General features: G+C 39.8%; 1 protein-coding gene across 1 annotated transcript; it reads right to left on the reverse strand.

Moving 5' to 3' along the window:
• Positions 1-7,968: 7,968 nt before the first annotated feature.
• On the reverse strand, positions 7,969-17,117 carry LOC145416604 (activating signal cointegrator 1 complex subunit 1). The gene is made up of 8 exons (XM_080285535.1): positions 16,871-17,117; positions 14,663-14,768; positions 14,034-14,143; positions 13,299-13,450; positions 12,803-12,966; positions 10,650-10,816; positions 9,326-9,459; positions 7,969-8,490 (listed from the first exon to the last, which is right to left on the reverse strand). Exons 1-8 carry the CDS (start codon positions 16,983-16,985, stop codon positions 8,368-8,370), a joined length of 1,071 nt encoding a protein of 356 aa, XP_080141661.1. The 5' UTR covers positions 16,986-17,117; the 3' UTR covers positions 7,969-8,367.
• Between the last annotated feature and the right edge of the window lie 6,332 nt (positions 17,118-23,449).

Below are 23,449 nucleotides of genomic sequence, written 5' to 3' on the forward strand. Positions count from 1 at the left end.
AGAGAGAGAGAGAGAGAGATGAATAGACAGATGGACAAATAGATAGAGAGAAAGGGAGATGGATAGACAGATAGATACATACATTGATACATAGATAGACAGATAGATAGATAGAGAGATAGAGAGAGTAGAAACAAAACAACAAGAGAAAAGCGAAAAAAACATGACTTACAAGCAGAAAGAGAGAGAGAGAGAGAGAGAGAGAGAGAGAGAGAGAGAGAGAGAGAGAGAGAGAGAGAGAGAGATGGATAGAGAGATAGATAGATACACAGATAGATAGACAGATAGAGAGAGGCTATAGGAACAAAATGGAATGTGACAAAAGCGAAAAAAAAACATGACATACAAGCAGAGAGAGAGAGAGAGAGAGAGAGAGAGAGAGAGGGAGGGAGGATCCGGCAGCTGACAGGCTTCGGGAACACGGCCACACAAGACTCAATTTAAAACCTCATTACATTTTCCACGGCGGGGAAGTCTTAGGAAACACTAGCCCGCTTCTCCAGACTCTCTCTCTCTCTTTCCTCCAGCTTTCCTCCCTCCCTCCAACTTTCTTCCCTCTTTTCTTCCAGTTCTCCTCCTCCCTCCAACTTTCTTCCCTCGTTTTCTCCAGATTTCCTTCCTCCCTCGTTTCCTCCAGTTTTCCTCCCTTCCTCCAACTTTCCTCCCTCGTTTCCTCCAGTTTTCCTCCCTCCCTCCAACTTTCTTCCCTCGCTTTTTCCAGTTTTCCTTCCTCCCTCCAACTTTCTTCCCCCTTTTCTTTGAGTTTTTCTCCCTCCCTCCAGCTTTCTTCCCTCTTTTCTTCTAGTTTTCCTTCGAGTTACTTCCCTCCTCTCTCCCATTTTCTTCCTTTCCTCCCTTTTTCCACCGATTTTCTCTGATTTTCCCCATTTCACTTTGCATTTTCTTCCTTTTCCCTCCAATTTGCCCGTGATTTTCCTCCTTCTCTCCTCTTCCTATCTTCCTGCTTTCCTCCAGTTTCTCTCCCTCTTTCCTCCTCCTTCCCACGGCAGGAAAGTCTTAGGAAACACTACCCATCTCCCTGAGACTCCTTTCCTTCGAGTTTCCTCTCTCTCTCTCATTTCTTCGTCTCTCCTGGCTTGTTCCGATTTTGCTAATTCCCCCCCCCCTCTCTCTCTCTCTCTCTCTCTCTCTCTCTCTCATTTCAATAGTATATAATATACTGTATATTTCCTGCCCGTCATTTAATACCTTGCTTCTCCTTTCGCTTCTCTCTTTTATTTGTATTATCGATCAGTATTTATCGGTGGTGACGGAAGATTGTAAAATATTTATGTAAATGTATTGATAGTCGAAAAAAAATATTTGTGTGGCACCTCAATGGCAAAAAAAAAAAAAAAAAAAAAAATCTTAATGTTTTGAGGTATATATCTTAATGTCTTGTCTGTCTGACGTTGCATCATGTGAGTGGTGGTTTTTAATTGACTTCATCGTAGCGCTGGGATTAAACAGCCCTAGTGAAATGACACGACATTCTTTCAGTTCAACAGTCTAACTAATTCTCAGTACACCATCCAGTCTTACAGATACTTTAATTCCATCTTACGTACTTTGGATAACTTTCGTACTCTACCTTCCGGTCCTTATACTGTATTCTGCTGTCTTCCACAATGCACTTAAATAAGACGGTAAAATCCAGACCCATGTTGCCGCTGATAAATGTAGGGACCGGGGGCTAGGCTGCTATAGTCCAGATTAAGATTAGGTGAGTAGCCGTCCCTGGTCAAATATTCTCTAGGCGATTGGATGTGCTCAGACATGACTCACCCCGATTGCCGCTAATAAAATACATAGTTTATTGCAGATTTTTCACAGAAGTTTCACTAGTTACAATTAAAGCTATGATTAATGTCTAGCCGCTTAATCTAACAGTCTGATCATGTGAACGTAAAAATAATTATTGCATAAAATATTTGTATAATAGTTGATATATGTACTCCGCAAATAAAAAAAAATATATATGTTCAGTATATGTACCATAATCTTTTGATGACAATTATATTTGCTTTATATTTTCCCTAATATGGGAGAGTTAATGTAGTCGTACGGAACCTTATATGTTTGTGTCAGAATCGGGATGTGCTACTGTGTAATAAAATATTGAATGTTTTATGCATTTGATTATCCTACAGCGGAATAATCTTTATGAAAATCGAAGACATACGGTTTCATTTCAAGCATGCCTTTACATGAATTTGAGTTGAGGAATCATAACAACAAAACATACCAAATTGTGGATTTTCAAAAGCTCACGTTCGTAAACAAATCCAACGTGCTTTCGGAGACTGACAAAAGAAGATTAAAGCGCCAGTGATTTTGTTAGTACTGTATTCTTTTTGTTGGTGCATTCTTTGAAGTACTGTGTGATGACTATGGTGATTTTGGTGGTGAAATATACAGAAGTTAATGACTAATTGCACAACAGGCACAAGACGATTAGCAAGGAAATAACGGTCAGTTCCTTGTAAAAACTCGTGATTTGTTTATGAGAAAGCCAAGGAAAATAGAGTGTAGAATCATCCCATGTCACATCCTGCAAAAATTGGTCCTAGTTACGAGAGGATTATCACCCCAGATCAGCGTGAACCTCATCCCAAATCACTAGATCTGCCCCTTGCATAATTTCGAAGCCTCGCACGCTCCTACCGTAGTAGTGGGGAAAATCTTCGTCAGAAATTTTGTAAATCTTAGTCATGGATCACTGGCTCTGCAGTTTGAAGGTAACTGCAAGAGGATAATCATCGTATATATATATATATATATATATATATATATATATATATATATATATATATATATATATATATATATATATATACAGTATACTGTATATATTTGGTGAGTTACCGGTATTAGCCCTGGTTCTGTAGCCTAGTTGCAGACTTTCTCATGAACGTAAGTTTTGTTTAGGTGACTTATTTTGTACTTTTCACTCAAAATTACGGGATTTATCAACCAAATCAGGTCGAATATTATAGGGGAAAAACACGGAAAAACAAAACATCTATTAATAGTCAACTGATAGGCCTATGGAGAGACGTTTCTCCTGGAAATTGGCTTAGGTTCTTAATAAATACTTTCCCTGGATAGCAAACTCAGAGTCTCCTGCATAAATTCAAAGCTTCGAACGCATCTGATTATATGGCTTTATATTTTCGAACAATTAATGCTACAAATCAGCCCAAAGGTCATTCGTGCACTTTGTTTTACATAAGAATGAGGGAGAAACGATAGCGATGTAAGCTGTTTGTATTTATATTTGCTCTCAAGGTGAATTAAATTGCCTGGTGGTAACATGAGTATTGAAATAAAGGGTTTAAGCGAAACAGAAGGGATTAGAGATTGTGTCTAACCCTGTCACTACGAAGGTTCTCCCTAAAGCTGAATACAGCATCATGGCCGTTGGAAGAATAAAAAGATCGATTGAGGTAATATGCATAGGCCTACTACACCTTAACTACCTGTATATAGAGATGCTTGGTTGTTGTTATTATTATTATTATTATTATTATTATTATTATTATTATTATTATTAATGATTATTATTATTATCATCCAGACGATTTTATTCAGTTTAGGTGGTACTTTCGAATTGAAGGACCTACATACAGCCCCTATTGGCCCTTTCATTGTTAGATAGCTTTATAGAGTTGAATACGAGTAACATTAGGCTAGTGGTAGGAAGATAAACAAAAAATGTCACCTCTCGTATGTGACTGATGTGCAGTAAACTTCAGCTACCATACTTTGTTTTCACTGTAGCGTTTATTTCACGCATCCAGAGTCCAGTTGCCAATAAGAGGTTGCAGTTACATCATCTGTTTTGCATATTGTTATAATGTATGATAAACGTATGTGGTTAAACAGTCACCAACGGTAAACGGATTTAATAAGGGCTAACCATGTAATTTTACTTGAGGAAGGAGGGGTGGGGTGGATCGGGAGAAGAGTTGTTCCCATCGTGGCTGGATTTTTTCTTTCGTTTATTTATGAGATGTAGCACTTAAGTACGCGTTTTGCTGATATCAGTAACTAATGATCATTGTAGTTTTTTTTTTTCTTTTCATACCGCATTCATAGGCTATATGAAATCGTAAGAAAGGTGAGGGTACTCCCCCCCCGAGCCGGCTATATCGCCTCCCTTCCTTACCGACCACATTACCTCCCCTCTGTCAGATTTATCAACGCTAAAGCAGCTTACTGGCTCACGGGAAGCCTGCCTCTCCCTTCTCCCGCCCCCCCTGGCCTCTGTCTGTCTGTCTGTCTGTCTGTCTGTCTCAGCAGTGTGGCTGATTTTACATGAGCTGCAAAAACAGGCTAGACTGCAATATAGTTGACAAGGGTTGAATATGACTTATTCATGTTACTGATACACTCAAGACAGTACAGTATTACCAATTGTGTTTATTCCATATTCCACTGCACAGAATATTTTTACTTGTCCTTTCCTGAAAGAGAAAAAAAAATCCATTCCGGGCTATCTGTATATACTGTGGTGTTCTTCACTTAATCCTGCCATTTCTGGCTGGAGAAGCATCATTTTTATCTTAGTTAAATTCTCATAGCCCCACTTACATCCGTTGGCAGGAACTGCCTGATAAGGGTTAGCCAGCCTACTCTAGCTAACCTCTTCTTGCGTTTATTCTATACCATTTTTAAAACCATCCAGTGCACCAGGCTTACTGACATTTCCATGCATATATGCTTCATCATTACCTGTCAGACAGTCAGTCAGTCAGACTACCATCAAGTTAAAGTAGGGTGCCAAACCCGTCATACACTCATCCATACAAAGCTTTCCCAAACAGCCTACGATCCATTGTTAGTTCCCTTACCTTACTGACTTCCATACTATAACAGACTGGGTATAATGGAGCTGTTAATAAGAGCTGCCTCCCAGTATGCTACTGCTGGGTTCAGGTTTCTGCATAATCAGGTAATCGGTGCTAACCTGCTACACACACACACACACACACACAGATACCGGTAGTCCCTTTTGGACCGTGCAGTGCCAAGGCCTGGCATCACTGTAACAGGGTTACAAATGTAGTAAGCATAACTCTGGGGTCTTGTTTTCCAAAGACAGTTTTGAAATACCTGGATATATTTGTGAATAGATACCCTTTCCTATGTCTCCACCGTTTCAGCAACATGCTTAGCCATTGTGCGTAACACATACCAGTTGTGTGAACTCCACTGGCACAGTTAGTTGTTTAACAATAGCAACATGAGTATGGAAGTTAAGAAGTCACTGCATGATGGTATTGTGATCCCTACCCTGACGTATGGAAGCGAGGCGTGGACCTTGCAAGAGGGGAACAAGTCAAGAGTGAGAGCAGTGGAAATGAGTTACTTGAGAGGAGCATGTGGAGTGACATGGAGGGACAGGTTGACGAATGAAGAAGTGAAGGAACGCTGTGGGGTAGATGTGGATGTGGTTGAAAAGATTAGGAGAAATACACTGAGGTGGTTTGGACATGTGGAGAGGATGGAGAATGAAAGACTGACTAAGAGGGTGTATGTAGGTGAGGTGGAGGGAGGGAGAGGGAGGGGTAGACCGAGGATGAGGTGGAGGGATGGAGTTGAGAGGTATATGAGGGAGGGGGGGGTGAGTTGGGGGGAGGGGAGTCAAATGGTGGGTGACAGAGTGACTTGGAGGCGTTTTGTCTGCGGCCACCCTTTGCGGGATTAGGGCGTCGGGCTATAGATAGATAGATAGATAGAAATACTAAATAAGATACTGTATTTCATCATCATCTAATCTTAAGTAAAAAATAAACCCTGGTACCCTGGAATAATGAAGAAACACAGCCATGTCAATATTTACTGAAAAGATTGTACAAATGGTTAAACTTCTTACCATATACACACTCACTCTGCGCAAAATTCATTGACTGAAACAGCATTACAAATAATTAAATCTGTTCTTATCTACTGTAAAATTACTCTACACATTTGTGGTTTATCACAGAAATACTATATTCACAACAGAAATGAAAAAAAAAAAAAAATAATAATAATAATAATAATAATTTGGTTTTACGCCAGGTATCCCCGAAGAGCTAAGGCATTGCCTCTGGGTAGAGGACTTTTGGACTGGAGCGTGTAGCATTTTATGACCAGATGCTCTTCCTGATGTCTACCAATGACCCTTGGGTGGATTCGATCCTCCGACCCTTCGGTCAGAGCGAAATAGAAATACTGTAATGTTTTCTAACCAACCAACATTTTATATAGCACAGTGCTGTACTTTTCTATTTTTTTGGTTGGTGTATATGATGCTTTTAGTATTATTATTAGTCTGCTTTATCCATTGAAAAAAAAAAAAAAAAAAAATCCTCTAATAGATGCAGTCATTATTGCTTCTTACCATCATGTCATCTTATAGTTCATACAATTATCAATTCCACCTTTCATGTTATACAGTGTGCTGTATATGAACTGAGTTGGGCCTAGAAACCAGGAAAGTATTGTACATTTGGAACTTCATGCCACTGGTATGGTCTTGCTTCTTATTTTCCTCAGATTCATATGCATTAAAAGTAAACTGTACTGAACTAGTGTACTGGGTACTTCAAAACAACACTCAGTATGTGCATTTCCTTAGAAAAGTATTTTTTTTTTTTTCTTTAAGTGCAATTCAGTACCAAGTTCATTATTCCAATATTCTCACTAAAACCCCAAGTCTGCCATTTTGACAAATACCATGTCTAAATATTACCAGTGAAGTAATGTTTGATTCAGAATACTGTATTTGTATGGCTGGAATGATCTGTTCCTACAACAAGCTAAAACTACCACATTACCTTCCATTAATGTTTGTCAAAAACAGTCCTCTACATTCCATCCACAAGTTATTTGAATCTCAGGTTCAAATACAGAGCAGTAAAGCAACTTCAACACTTTGCTGTATTGAATTCCAATACTTTCATAGTTTAAGCAGAGTGAAGATAGTGGGAAATTGCTAATGGCTAAGCTGTTCTGGACATGTGGAAAGTATGCAAGAGCAGTTGGGTGAAGCAATGCATAAATCTCAGTATGGGAAAACCTAAGCAGAATGATCAAATAAAGGATCTTGGGATTAGGGGAAGTCATCATAAAATGCTAGAGGAGATTGTGTTAAATGCAAAGCATCCATAAGGCAAACAAGGCTTAAGTATGCATACAGGGAACACTTCTTTCAAAATACTGTTTATGTACTGCGCAGAATTTCAGAGAAGTGAAAAGCACTGGAAGGTTACATTATATATAGGTCACAGACTAACATCATCATCGTCATGACCTTTCTTCATTTTTCCACCTAAGGATGGCATGTGAGTACACTTGAATAATGCTGTACATTGTTAGCAATAGCTACAGCAGACCCTCAGTATACAATAAACCAGCATGCAATGACTTGCTTATACAATGATAAAAAAGTTAGTACATTTTTTTGATGTATGATAGTTTTTGTTATACTGTACAATGACTATGATCCTGTATGAAGTGTTGCTGGTTGATATACAATTGCTATGTTCGTTAATAAGATTGCCCTTATGCAAGTTTATAGTTGTTTGTTTATTCAAAAATTGCCTTTCCACTTGTTATCACTGGGAGTGTGTCAGTGTCAGTGATGGAACAGTAGTGCCATGTTGAAGTTCAAGCAGCAAGTGAAATGCAGTGAAGTGAAATAATTACCATACCAGTATGGGTTAGTTGGAAACATGTTTTAAGAGGGGGGTATGCAGCAAGTGAAGTGCAGTTAAGTGAAATAGCAAACACTTTAGGTGAGTTGGAAACTTGTTTTAAGAGGGGGCATGCTGCAAGTGAAGTGCATTGAAGTGAAACAGCAAACACTTTAGGTGAGCTGGAAACTTGTTTTTAGACTGGTGAGAGAATGGCCTTTGGCCAAAAATGTATCCCATTGAACCCATGTTATAAATGATATACAATAAATCATTATGCAATGGATTCTTTTTTCACAAGTGTCTTCATCATAAAACTAGGGCATGCTGCACTTCAGATGACAGACAAGGAGACAAACTAAAAGGTTGCAAAAGGCTGATGGGGACATTCATCTTAACACATGACTGGTGAAAATTTAATGAAGCTACAGACTGAAAGAAGGGTGTGTGGTACAGCTTGCAGCATCCATGTACAACTTGGTCAGACAAGTTAACTCTTACTTTTCATTGTCAAATTTTTCATGGTCTGTATGATGATATAACAGTCTTAGGCCCCTCCACTCAAAGTGGGTACAGTAATGAAGTAAATGCTCGTTATTACCATTTTATGTTGTTAACCATTAGAGAACAAAACAGACCCAAAGTAACAGATCTAAAGCATGAGTTTGCATAATTTCCCCAGTGTTCAGAAGGGCAGGATGGGGATGGTGCCTGAAGCAGAGTAGTAACCATCTCTACTCGTAGTGTGCCGGACAGATAAATGGACCTCATCAATCTCCATCACCCCAAACTTGAAGTCTTTGAACTCCTGAAAATTTGAAATCCATAGGTTTACTTTCTAAGTCAATTTACAGTGCTGGAATAATTTCTATACCCACTTCTAGTTTTCCTAATGCTTAAAAAGGATAAATAAAGTGAAGCCTTACAAAACATCAGTGCTGTTCTGCTATTTTAAGTTCAATGCATTTCTGTAAGTTCATTTCACAAGATGTAGTACCGGTATAGGTATTGTAGTATTATTTCCTATTGTTAGAGATAATAAACATTTAGCTGTCTTCTTTAATCATAAATATTAAATATACTTATCAACTTTTTTGTTTAGACAAGTTTCTTATTTCATAATCAGTTGTTTACGGTATATTGTACTAATGACCAGACTGATGATGAACCAGCCTTCATTGAACATGACATCTTGTTATCTGATAAATTCCTTGAATGGCAACAGAGTAAACTTCACAAATTCAGTTACTGAACTGCAGTACTTGTCCTGTGATATCCTACATTGTATTCAGTGCAAAACAAACTGCTACAAAAAATCATCAGTGTGTTGTACTATGCTGAAATATGCATCATTTTATTTCCTGTGCTGCACAGAAAATAGAGCTATGTTGCAAGTGCCTAAATCTATTTTATACATTATTCTGTAAATGGTAAAAATTTTCTTTTCTAATACCTGGAATCCTCTCACCTGATAATAAGAAATGGGAACATTAAGGTAATAATGATGATCATAAACAAACCAAAACGCAGTGTGTTTGACAAAAGAAATTAACTTTATTCGTGATTGTAACAATGCAACTTTCTTTGAGGATTTTGTCAGTTAATTTGCCTGAAACATTCAAATTTCACAATTATATACAAACCTCAAGGATCTGTCGTGCACAGAAAGTTTCTCGTGATATGTCATTCTGATCATCATCATCTTCAGCACTGCGATAAGACGTATTCATGACAGTCACATGAAGTTTGACGCCTTCTCTCTCCTTTGTTACAATACCTGTTATAGTGAAATACCCTCATTAGTTTGACCGTTACACCATACTTTTTCATGCAACAGTACTGTCTGGTACTAACAGTAAACTGGAAAGTGTTCCCATGTAGTGTTAGTCCTCTAATCTACACTCTCTGAACCTGAATAAAATAATTTGGTATTATCCAGAATATAATAATAAAAAAAAAAATTCTTTAAGCTGAAGAGGTGTATGAAGACTGATTCTAACCCCTTCAGCCCAACGATGTCTCTTCTAAATGGAATAAAAACCGCCTGGTGTTAATGAGAATTTAAAAGAAAGAAAGAAAAAAAAAAAATGTTTTGTCGAAGAGGGTGAAATTTTCCATACAGCCATGATATTACAGTACTTCAATCATGTACACTCAATATTCTCATCTAATAATTCTCAACGTTCTCTTCACTCCATCCATTGCAACAGGTCAACTCTGGAACTGTCTCCTTCTGTCTGTATTTCCTCCTGCCTATAATCACCAGTCTTTCAAATGCAGTGTGTCCAGGCATCTTGAATTGAACGATCTTGAATTTGGCTCTCTGTTAGGCCTATCTTGTTTTTTTTTTTTTTTTCTTGAAGGGAATGATTTGCAGGCTCCTGGCCTTTGGTTCCTTCATTCTTGCATAAACAAAAAGTCACTTAAATCCAAAAACACATATTCTGTTTCAAGAGAAAGGAGTACTGGTATTATAATGATGATGGTGATGGAGAACAAATCTTGCAAAGAACATTTTAGCTCTTAGACTTCTGTGGATTCCTCTCAGATACTGGTAAATAAAATTATCTGGCACTGGCTGAAATAGAATATTTAAGTTGTTCCATCCATGAAAAGGTTAATTAATGGCAACAATTTTAACTTTCTCAGGCCCCAATAACTCACTAGCAACACAGCAAAACTTTCTGGTGTTAGCTGTAATAAAATACTAGAGTTTTCTTGACCATGAGAAGGTTAATGCTTTCTGTATAGTACAGACCTGTCTTTACAAACAGGTCCACCAGAAAGAGTGAGACCAGCTGAACACTGAGAACAAGCACCTCCCTGGGTCACTGTTCATATCTAAACACCATACAGCATAATAATGATGATGATGTGACAATGACAGTGGTACTGATGGTAACAGTCATGGTGACAATTATTAAGGAGAAAAAATGTAGTGTGCATGTTAACAATTTTGTCACTCACCTGCCTTTACAAACATTTCCACTAACTCATCTGCCATACCCTGGAGAGAGTGAGACCAGCTGATAGGAGACACTCGAGCGTATAGAACATGCACCTCCCCTGGGTCATCGTTCATTATCTCAACACCACGTAGCTCTACCTGCATCTTCTCCCCATCCAGGTGCTTCCTGATAAGAGGTGGAAGACCTCAGTACAGGAAGACCCTGCTATAAATCTCTTTGTTTTTTTAGTGAATTATCATCTTCATTACCGTACTAGGTCATACTTTTATATCTTGAAGCCAGTACACAAAGTCCATAATATTAGGTGACTTATTTTATTATATTCCTTCTATCTAGTAACCTCTTCACAATGATAATGGCTTTTTACGTCTTACTGTTGCTAACTCGGAAAACCTCTCGCAGTGCTTTTCTGTTAAACTCTCCCACTATGAAAGCCTCCCTAGAGCTAAAGAAAACTTTTCAGTGGTTACAAGAATAAAATTAATGATGTCCACGGACTGCAGGGGTTAAATCCACAGTAAACATTGCCTACTGATCCTTTAAATGTGGAGAGAGTATTGGTACTCTCATGCTCTTCCTCCAGGTACAACACGTGGAGTATGTGTACTCTTAAAACTTATGGTAATGGAGACATCCATGGGCCAGAAGTGCCCATGCCTTTCAAATACCTGTAGTCATGAGGTTAAATTTTCATGACCACCTATAAACTGTCAGATCACTAATTTAGGCTTTAGTTATAACTGCATGAAAAAAACATGATATTTTGGAACACATTTCTGACTCATAATGAGAACTAAATAAAATATTGCCTGCTAAAGTGCCAGTGCTACCTATAAAACTAATCCACCAGCTTCCTCCACTTTACAAAACCAGTTGTATGAAAAAGCTATGCTATTTTGACACTCAGCCTTGACTTATACAGTACTTAGGACAGTACTGTAATATGATGTCAGTAAACTGTTCTCATTGTATATGCTACTTGATACTGTACTGTACTTTTGAAACTAATGAAATTTTTTACTCTGCATTCTTTACTGTACTGTACTTTTGAAACTAATGAAATTTTTTACTCTGCATTCTTTACTGTACTGTACTTTTGAAACTAATGAAATTTTTTACTCTGCATTCTTTACTGTACTGTACTTTTGAAACTAATGAAATTTTTTACTCTGCATTCTTTACTGTACTGTACTTTTGAAACTAATGAAATTTTTTACTCTGCATTCTTTACATCTAAAGAAATGCACCTTAAGTTAACCTTACCTATTAAAACTTTCTTGAAATGAGCATAATTGAGTTAATGGATGGCAATTAAATTTCATGTGTTATGGAGTTCTGTTTCTGTTAGTCAAAGGTATATTACCGTATTTCATTTTCTTAAGATGATGATAATGACTTTCTTAAGACTAATTCCATTAGCTACTCCCACAACTACATCACTACTGGACTTCAAATTATCAACATGATGTTGTTACTGTTTTTCAGGCTTCAGAGTCAGTTGAACATGTATCTGGTGGATTACAGGTTGAAGTTGCCATTCTCCTGCAGTCAATTCTCCTGCAGTCAATTATATATCTTCCTTTTGGGGGATAGGGGGGGAGCCTAGGGGCATCTGTATGGCATATCAATGCCACCATGTGGAGGCATTTCTCTTCAGCACCGATCAGCATGAAATAGGCAACAATAAACACTCATTCAATTCCAGAGATCATATCCAGAACATAGTTTAGGACATCTTTGTGATACAGTACCTGGGAGAACTAATAAGGAAAACTCAGTCTTCATTTAAAGTTGTTTCTAATGATGTAACATCTTTCATTCATCAAAAGTACCATAGCTAATGATTCATTATAAAATTGTTTGGATGTCAGAACTGAGTGTTTTTTTGTGTTTTTAATCTCTCACTCACAAACCACAAGCAAGTTTCTCTCTTAACTTAAGTAGGATTTTTCTGCCAAACATGCAAGAGTTTTAAATAAAGCCTGACTAATTATGTCTCTGACTTACTTAGCTACTCTAAGAGAAACAATTTGACTAGATGAGAATATTCTTTGGATTTGTGAACTGGGAGGTAAAAAGCAAAACAACATAGCATGAAATTTATACTGGTATATATCAATAAAAAGCTCATCTCCTGCTCCCCAGTCTTACCTGATGACCTCCTGTGGACACTTGGCCAGCACATCAAGGGCCTGTTGCCGCTCCCTCTCATCAGCCAGCACCATTACGCACAGAGTCAAGTGCAGCTTACTTGGGGCTATGAACAGGGACTCCTCTACACCTCGGTTAGTACCACATTTTTCCAGCACTTGTTTCTGTAGGGACAGAGACTGCTAAATACCTGTAAAAAAATTACTGTACTGCGCAGCTTACTTGATACACTAATATGGACATAGACTTGTGTACATCTCAGTTGGTACCACATTTTTTAGCACTTTCTGTAGGAGTGTAAAGGAAGAGACTAATTAACCACAAAATTTACTGTATTGTACTGTACATAATATAGATAAATACCGGTACCACTCTGCCTCTCGTACATCATTATAATCACATGCATTATAAGTGTATTAGCTATCATGTGATAATTTTTTCACTCACTTTGGTCACTACATGGTTGGAGAAGCATATCTAGCTCTGCCTTGCCTACCTTGAACTCGATAAACCTCTCCTGTATGTTGGGAGTGTTGCAAGGTATAGAGAGGAAGTGAGTGGATGGTTGTCTCTTCCTTGCCTGTGCCACCAACATCTCTAGTTTGATCCGAGCCTGCCGTACTGTCTTCACATCCCGCCCGTTGATGACTGTGTGCCAAGGGGAGTCTTAAAATGTTTGTCTGATATTATCAAGTTACTATATTTGGAGCTTGATACTGACTTTGGATGCTGGTTACAAAAAATTAAAGCTACCGGTATATACAGTATTACTTTCTATGGCACAGCAATTTTCATATGAAGGAAATGCACATGTTGTAATTACAACAGGTACAGTACAAGAAAGTCCAACAGGTCAGAGTAACTGGTTGAGATTAAATGCCGCATTCTTAACTCAGCAAATTATACTGTATGCAAGCCCCAAGCGAGATATGAAATGGTTAGGCTGCATTCCACTTTACATTAAGCAGCCAGCAATGAGAGAGAAAAGTCAGACTTCTTTTTAATCCTATCAGTTACTTTCATAAATTATTTAAGAAATTTGGGGTTTGCCCTTCCCTTTACAAGAACAGTTTTAAGAATGTACACATAGCTGTTTAGACTAACAATTAGAGTCCTGGTTTTGTGAATTCTGTATAGTTCACAAAAGAAGCGACAAATACATGGTAGCTACTTAAATACTTGTGTACTTAGTTATGCCTTCTGTTAAAAGAAAAAAAAGTAACTGTCTTACCAACATCACCATTTTGTCCCTTTCCAGGGAACTTAAGTGTTGTGTATGTCTCGTTTTCAATCCTCTTCTTTGTAGCACCCTTGGCTCCAATGAGGTAGGAGATGTATGGGCTGGGAAGAGGTGGTTAGGTTACTGAGCTGCTAACAGTCATGTTAAATAAAGTTATACTTCACAATTGATATTTGCTGTATACATCAAGTTCTTATTCATAATACCAGTTTTCCATCAGATACACTACTTGCAAAATATAAAGTTGCAGTATTCACATCTGAAAAATTCATGATCCCCATGTACATTCATTATCCCTGTTAATATCATCACTATCATCATATTAATTAATGTCCCATATTCACTGGTGTGTGGAGATCCCTGCCATGGGTCTGTGAATTTTATTAAGGATACAACTGAAGAGGCAAAATTTCATCCATCTCCTGTGATGTGGGAGATGCTGTTATTTATGACAATTACTGGGTGCAAAGGTCTCCGCATTCCTAAACTAGTAGAAAACAAAGGGGGTTTCCAACCCCCAATTTCCCCCCCCAACCCCATTAGTGACCTTTGACACAGGGACTCTACTCTGCAGTCTACCGTACTGGTAGCTAACAACCAACTTTGTAAATTCACTGTACCTGGCAACTGGAAAGCAGGATTGGAACCTGCCATTGTCAAGCCTCTCAACCTGAAACTCTTCCTGCTCCAGTGCACACTCAACCTCGTCTTCATACACAGTCACATCTAGAAAAATAATAAATACGGTATTTTATAACTTTAGTAAATACATGTGTATAGAAACTAACTGCTGTACTGCCATTTTTTAATAAAATTAAAATCAGTATAAAATTACTGAACTGCTACCAGATGTACTGTAGTATGACTCCAGAGATAATTCGGTAATTGTATGCTTCACTTGGGGCAGTAGAAGGACCTTACTAATTCAGTTCATATTCTTCCAGTTTATTTTCTGTATATTTCTGACTTTTTTCAGGGTGGTAAATTACCTTTGCCTGCTGAAAAATTTCCCATTGTTTTTATCATCATGTTCCTTAAGCCATACCTATGGTTGATTGTTTCCGGTGTAATGGAAGAATCTAATTCTGCGTACTCAAATGTGGATTTCGTTTACCGACTTCCTGACTATAGTAGCCGCAGCGAGAAATGAACGCTGTGGTGGGGCAGCCGGGATGACCTGGGATTCCCCCACTGTAGCCATATCCACATGTCACCGACCATCGGCCACCGCTGCAGCCCCGCTCCATGATCCTTACCCTGTGTCTCTGGCTTTCTCTTTCTCTCTCGGTTTCTATATAAACTGGTGTATTTCCGAAACTAATTATGAAATTATTATGACTTTTGTTCCACACCACCTTTGAGGTAAAAATCAAGGAGAGTTTTCTGTATAAAGGTTTCCCCCCCCTCCTAAATGTGGCATATGAGCGGGGGAGTGCGGCCTTGCCAATACCTCCGCCTGACCTATAATTATACACTCGCCAGAACTGACCTGCCCTCAGACAAGGGGGGGGAAACCTTTATACAGAAAACTCTCCTTGATTTTTACCTCAGTGGTGGTGTGGAACAAAAGTCATAATAATTTCATAATTAGTTTTGGAAATACAGCAGTTTATATAGAAACCGAGAGAGAAAGAGAAAGCCAGAGACACAGGGTAAGGATCATGGAGCGGGGCTGCAGCCGTGGCCGATGGTCGGTGACATCCTACCTCTATGGTCGGTGACATGTGAATATGGCTACAGTGGGGGAATCCCAGGTCATCCCGGCTGCCCCACCACAGCGTTCATTTCTCGCTGCGGCTACTATAGATGCGAGGTTAGGTGAGGTTACATTAAATTAGCAGCAGTTAAGCAAGGTTGGGGTAGATTTAGTTAAACAATTAGGTTATAGGACAGTCCCTTCTGCCATTACACTGACAAATTAAACAAGTTGACACAGAACATAGCTGAAAACGATGGGGAAACAGATTTTGCATGAAACATTTATCACTCCAGAAATACAGTGAAAGTCCTTAAATCCGGAATGCAGTAGCCCATGGACCTTCTGGATTATCAGATTTTCTGAACTATCAGACAGGTACCTGAAAATGTTCAAAACACCCCCCAAAAAAATAACATCTGGGACCTTCTGAACCTGGGCGTGGGAGCGGAATTGGATAGTTCAGCGCACCGCTTTCGGCTGCTTATCAATATTTTTAAATTTTTTCTGATTTTGAAAACCCAAAACAGCTAAAAATGGCCCAGGGTTGAAAATTCCGAACCATCGGATGCCAGATTATCAGAAGTTCACTGTAAACAGAAAAATATAACAGACTTTCAGGAAGAACTGATTTGGTAAGGTGCTTCTGTTGCCTGAAATAAATCGTGTGTTTACTGAAAATTTGTTATTGAATTGTAAGCAAAACACTGCCTATGTACGAGTAGTTTGTAAATGAGGCACTACTGTAGTATGAATAGGTAGTGGTACTGCACCTTCACTGCCATATAAATAATTCAGCATCCATTTTGGTTATTATGACATCACAAATCACTGCAGAAATACCGACCCTGGTGTCCATTCCCTGACCCTAATGGCAGACAAAATTTCTTTCTGTTCAAGCTAAAGTTGGATTATTTTAGCTACTCAGGAGGACCCCCTTAAGGTGAAGAGGTAAAAAAATAAAATAAATAAATAAATAAACTGTATAATCCCTCAAGCTTGAAAATACCTAGACTTGGTTAAAACTGTGTGGATAACAAGAGTAAAATGGTAAAACTTATGACTGGGCTGAAGGGGTTAGTGGTTGGAATTTAAAAAAGAAGATTGTTAGGTAAATGAGTGTGAAATTTACCGTATCCGTATGTGTCTTCTTCAGCGTAGTTTGTGGTGGAGGTGGAAGTGAGTGGGTTGAGAACGCGGTAACAGCGACCACCAAACCACACCGTCGGCGGCCTGACAAAGTCCATATTGTATTTCTTTGTTCCCTAAATGCTGACCCTTTAATTGTCCATTTAACCACAGAGCGGTTCAGAACTTTTGTCTCAGATTTAAGAAAAAAAAAGTAACGTCGGGCCGGATATGGTTTCACTTGGATTTACTGACGATATGAAACGTGTGTGCCCCAGCCCCAGCCTCCCACTCCTATGTTATTGTTTACATCAGCTGTCAAGGGATCGTAAAACCAAGGAAGGTGAGGGATCATTTGTATAAAGTTTCCCCAAAATTCGGTCTGTTTTAACTTTGAGGAGCTTATTTGCTATATGTCGTTGTATATCATTTTACCTTTTCAATTTAAAGATTCTGTGTGTGTGTGTGTGTGTGTGTGCATAGTAAGTTTTAAGTGATTCAAATGGATAAGGTCAAAACAGGTTTATCTGAATTAGTAAAAGTAAACGGAGAGATGTGGGCAGATGCCATCAGTATCTTGGACCTTTGAGCTTGTGATGGTTTACGTACAGTACAACCCTGAGATACAAGATTACTGGTAACCAGTTTCCTACCCTAGGTGAAGCTATAGTTTATCACTTTACCTGCAAATTCACAAAGCGTGGATGGACACTTGAATAAGTAAAAAACTGCCCAGTAGTTTGGAAAATTTACCTCTGGAATAAGGTATCGGACAGAAGGTAGATAAACTAATATTTTCACTCAGTTCTTCTCTTCCCCCCTCTCCCCTCCATCTTTTCCCCTCTTTTCATCCCCTCCCCTTCCCCCTCTCCTCGTCCTCCCCCTCCCCTTCCCCCTCTCCTCGTCCTCCCCCTCCCCTTCCCCCTCTCCTCGTCCTCCCCCTCCCCCTCTCTCTCCCCCCTTCCAATCAGCACCTCTTCCTTTCTCCTCTCCAATCAGGTGTTCTTCCTTTCTCCTATCGCATCAACTGCTACCCCTCCGCTACCCATTTCCCCTTCTCTTCACCCTTTCCCCTTTCCTCTCCTCACATCCTCCCCTTTTAGTTTCTCCCCACATTACCTCTCCCTTCCTCATTTTCCCTCCTCTCTCTCTTCCCTTACCCATTTACTTCACTCCGTCACCTTTCCTCTCCCGCATCCTGCCACACTAGAATACGATGCTGGTCATGAAGTGCCGTGGAAAGGATGAAGAACCACATTATTGTCTTATTCTTCCACTGAGTTACGTGAAATAAGCTACAACAGGACAAAAATCTTGGCCAAGTCAAAACAACTATAGTATAAGCCAAGTGGATCACTTCAATCAAAATCTTTTTCTATAGTCTATCCTTTTTCTTTCCCATCCCTATTCTTCCAGCTTCTCTTCCACCCTCATCTTCCCATACCAGTCCTCATCCTTTCCCTCCCCATTTTCTTCCTTCTCCTTTCTCCCACCCTCCTCTTGCCTTCCCTTTCCCACTCTTCCTCATCCTCTCCCATCCTCTCCCTCTTCCTCTGGCCTCACCCTCGCTGCTGTATCACGGAACACTGAAAAACTCTCACGGTCACATCATTGCTGCTTCCTCTATTGCTTCCCCGCTTGTTCAGATATTTAATTACCTGTTAATGAGGTGATTTGGCGGTTGAATTGGGGTGTTATTGATTTTATTTATTTATTTTTAAGGTTTGAAAGATGCTATGCAAGCCTTTTTTTATTGTTTTGAAGACTTGAATGATGTGTAGATGTTTTGAAGGATTAATTGATGTTTTGATGAGTTTAATTGTATGAAAATTTTATTAATATTCTGAATGCTGCATACTAGAGCGTATGTTGTGAAGATCTGATAGTGAAGTGAATGGCAACGTAAGCCATTATAGATTTTTTTTGACTATCTATCTGTATCTGTTTTTTATTTTCTTGACTGTCTTTATTTGTTTATCTCTATTTGTCTCTCTAATCCCAGTTTTCATTTTTTTTTTCTGTTCAACCCATCCCAAAAGCAATGTGGGATGATGATGATAATGGTTTGTGATATTCTGAGTTATCCTGATTTATGTATATTTTTACAGTCGCTTTATTGTCATTCATTTTTCACAACCGTATATATTATTGCATTATTACTCATTTTATGCATACCGGTATCAGATAATACTTTTACATAATATTTGTGATAACCTGACATCTTCACATCCTTCCTTTACTTTTACAAGCCTGTTATATTTTCTTTACAAACCTGGTATATTTCTTTTTACAAACCGGGAATATTTTTTTTTTTTACAAACCTGGTATATTTTTTACAAACCTGGTATATATATTTTTACACACCTGGTATATTTTTTTACGAACCTGGTATATTTTTTACACACCTGGTATATATATTTTTACACACCTGGTATATTTTTTTTACAAACCTGGTATATTTTTTTTACAAACGTGGAATATTTTTTACAAACTTGGTATACTGCATTTTTTTTTACAAACCTGGTATATTTTTCACAAACGGTAGCCAATATATATATATTTTTTGCAAACCTGGTATATTTTTTTGCAAACCTAGCATATATTTGTACAAAATTGGTGTATTTTTTGCGTACCTCATACTTTTTTTACAATCTTGGTGTATTTTTTTTTACAAACCTGGTGTGGTTTTTACAAACCTGGTGTTTTTATTTACAAACCTGATAATATTTTTACGTCAGGTATATTTGCCTCATAATTATGCACTTGAATATAATTGACTTTTTTTATCGGGTACATGTCTACACACCTCTGTACATTTTACAAACATATGGTCTGTTTTTAACATAAGTGTACAGTAGCACATACGACAGGAAAGGAATCATTATATAGCGGTGCTTTGACAGACGTGACAACCATGACGTATTTACAGGTGTATTGTGGCAGTAGAAGGAATGAGCCGGAATACCAGTTATTGTGGATCTTTTGCCTTAACGTGGCCCAAAATTTCGTCCATTTGTAACTTATTTCACGTAGATCAGTGGCCGAAAAAAAAAAAAAACTTACTCTACATCCTTTCCATTGTACTTCTTCGTGACTAGGATCTATTGCTACATCCCTAGCAGTCAAGCTGGAATGATGACGCTTGTAGGTCAGATAGAGTTCATGGAGTATAGATGAAATAGCCAGTTAACTATGATGCATGATAGTTGAAGAATGTAACTTGACCTCTGCTTTACACTAATGCTATCCAGGTTAAGATGCTGCAGACTGTGTATTCCTAATGTATTCTTAACATATCCTGTATACCTTTTGTGTAGGTGTTATATGTTGGTGTTATATTTTGAAGAGGTGCTAAAGGCGGGATTATGGGAGGATATGATGGTTGACCTGGTGTGTGTGTGTGTGTGTGTGTGTGTGTGTGTGTGTGTGTGTGTGTGTGTGTGTGTGTGTGTGTGTGTGTGTGTGTGTGATTTTAAAGAGGTGCTAAAGGCGGGATTATGAGAGGATATGATGTTTGACCTGGTGTGTATGTGTGTGTGTGTGTGTGTGTGTGTGTGTGTGTGTCCTGTTATCACACACTATCCGGCCAGCGAGGATCCAGACGCCAGGTGTCACTGTGATAACCCGCTTCACTTACTGTTGTTGGAGAGAGAGAGAGAGAGAGAGAGAGAGAGAGAGAGAGAGAGAGAGATTCTGCATGTTAAGTGCTGTATCAAACTTATTATATTGCAGTCTGACAACAGCTCAATACGATTAAAATTCTCTGTCTGTCTGTCTGTCTGTCTGTCTGTCTCTCTCTCTCTCTCTCTCTCTCTCTCACCGTCTCACTGATGCAGGTTCATCTCCCCACTATCGCTATTACCCTGGACAGTAGCTCTTCTGGACCCCTTCTCTCCTTCCCTTATAAGGCGGGCACACAGCATCCGTTCAACTACACATACAGTCTCCCCCTTTTCAACCCACCTTTCTAATGCATCAGTTAATTCCTGCTGTCAAATGTATCTATAGTCTTTAATTTCGGAAGGGGTGGCCACAAACAAATCGTCTCCATGTCGCCCTGTCCATCAGATAAACAAATCGCCTCCATATCACCCTGTCCACTACACCATCAAACTGCCCATCCTCCAACGCACACCTCTCGTCATTCATAAACATTCAGTCTTTCCTATGTTTTTACTACCTCCAGTCGGCTTTACTTAGCTTAGGGGACTCTCAGTAGTAAAGGAATTAGTAAAGGACCTATCTAACCTCTCCAGTTCAGTAGTATGCCCCTGAGCTGAGTAAAATTGTTTGGGTATAGAAGGAATAAACTTTGACGTCCTCGTGGGGAAGGGGTATGTGTCTCTGTGTATGTGTAGATGGTGAGGTGTGTGAGGTGTAGCCAGGATTCCGGTGGCTGTTTTATTCATTTTAGGAAGCTCTCATACTGAATGGGTGTGAAGCAATCCTTTTATTCCTTCAGGAGTGAGTGGTGTGGGTGGAGACGAGTGAGCGGGATGGACTGGGATGGTGAAAGTGGCGAAGGTGGGTGTGCTGTGTGAATTTGATCGTTGTAGGTGGCTTGTTATAGTCCTTTTACCCCAACCTGGCTCAGATTTTTGTCCCTTTGTAGCATATTTCACATAGCCCAGTGGCAAAATAAGTGTTGTGGCTCTACATCGATCCCACAGCACTTCTTCGTGACTAGCAGCATATTCTAATTTTAATCTCTTGTTACAGTTCGACACTCAAGACGGAGGCATGGCAGTTTTAGGCCAAGTTAGTGAAAAATGGATTAAGTCGAGGAAAGCATTTTTGTGGTATCACAGGACAGAAATGGGTGGGATGGGTGGAAGGGAGTGGGCGGGATAGGCGGTCATGGTGGTGGGACAGAGAGGGGAGGATCATGGGAGAAATGGGTGTGGTGGGTGGAGAGGGGTGGGCTTGGGGGTGGGGCAGAGAGGGGAAAATAGTGTAAGTCTTGTGCATCTGGGCATTCTGTAAGCTGACCGGTTTGGGCGTGGCGATGCTTTAATTCAAAAACTTTCTCCAAAACAAGAAGAAAATAAACATCTGACTCTCTTTTGTACCCGGCATCTCGTTACGCAGAAGAGAGAGAGAGAGAGAGAGAGAGAGAGAGAGAGAACGTACTGACTCCGCGCCCTAACTTTATCCTTGACTCTTGACCTTGACCTTTGATCTACACCAATATTGAATCACGTTTTTCCCAGGCCTACACACAGCTTGTATGCAGATCAGTCATTCTTGAGACGTTTATTAACATACATGCATACATACACGTACGTACACACACACATATGGATATATAATGCGTACATACATATACATACATCCATAAATACAAATGTACAGTCGTGACCAAAAGTTCGTCGAATTCCCGTACCACCTGTGTCCAGCTTTTCATATATCTCTTTTCTTATGAGTATTAAGAGATCATCCTTGCTTCTAATACTGGAGTTTTGCTTACTCCATATTTCATTTCATACGTCTTCCTTTCCACAGCTAGACTTGAAGAGTTGGAGAGTCTTGGCTCAATGCTATCTCTCTCTCTCTCTGTCTGTCTATCTATCCATCTATCTATCTGTAGTCAGACGTCTTAATCCCGTAAGGGGTGGCTACAAACAAATCGCCTTCATGTCGCCCTGTCCCCTGCCATATTTATACATGCATATAGAAGCGAGCTCAATCACACGAACTACATCGGGATCAGTAATAAAATCGTCCAGAGGCAGCAACTGTAGAATAACAAAAGCAGACGCCCTTGTTCTGGAGAGGTCAAGTTTGTGTTGAGTCAGCAGATGCCGGAGTGGGGTTCCTGAGTGTGAGTCATGGGTGAGTGGGATGAAACAGGAGTGTGACGCGGCGTGGTGAGGGGTGATAGGCACCATGACTCACTATTTCCCTAACACCATCATCATCACCATCACTTTTTTTTTTTTTCTTAAGAAGGAAGGAATCAAAGACAGTTTATTCCCCCCACTTCCCTTTCCTCATCACATCCCCCTCTCTTCCCCCTCACCACATCCCCCCCTCTTCTCCATCATCACATCTTCCCCTCTTCCTCCTCACCGCATCTCCCCCTCTTCCTCCTCACTACATCTCCCCCTCTTCCTCCTCACCACATCTCCCCCACTTCCCCCTCACCACATCTTCCCCTCTTCCCCCTCACCACATCTTCCCCTCTTCCCCCTCACCACATCTCCCCCTCTTCCCCCTCACCACATCTTCCCCTCTTCCCCCTCACCACATCTCCCCCTTCACCACATCTCCCCCTCTTCCCCCTTCACCACATTTCCCCATCTCCCTTCACCTCATCCCCCTTCTTCCCCCTCACCACATCTCCCCTCTTCCCCCTCACCACATCTCCCCCTGTTCCCCCCTCACCACATCTCCCCCTCTTCCCCCTCACCACATCTTCCCCTCTCCCCCTCACCACATCTCCCGCTCTTCCCCCTCACCACATTTCCCCCTCTTCCCTCTCACCTTCATCACAGTCTTCTACGGTAATTCATTCTTCTCTCCCCATTTTCATAGTCTTGTCTTTCCCCCACCTCCCCCTACAACCCCTTCCCCTCCCCTCCTC

Source organism: Coenobita brevimanus, chromosome 107 (genome assembly GCF_032717465.1).
Source record: "Coenobita brevimanus isolate Jiangsu-jjx chromosome 107, ASM3271746v2, whole genome shotgun sequence".
Classification (NCBI taxonomy): Eukaryota; Metazoa; Arthropoda; class Malacostraca; order Decapoda; family Coenobitidae; genus Coenobita; species Coenobita brevimanus.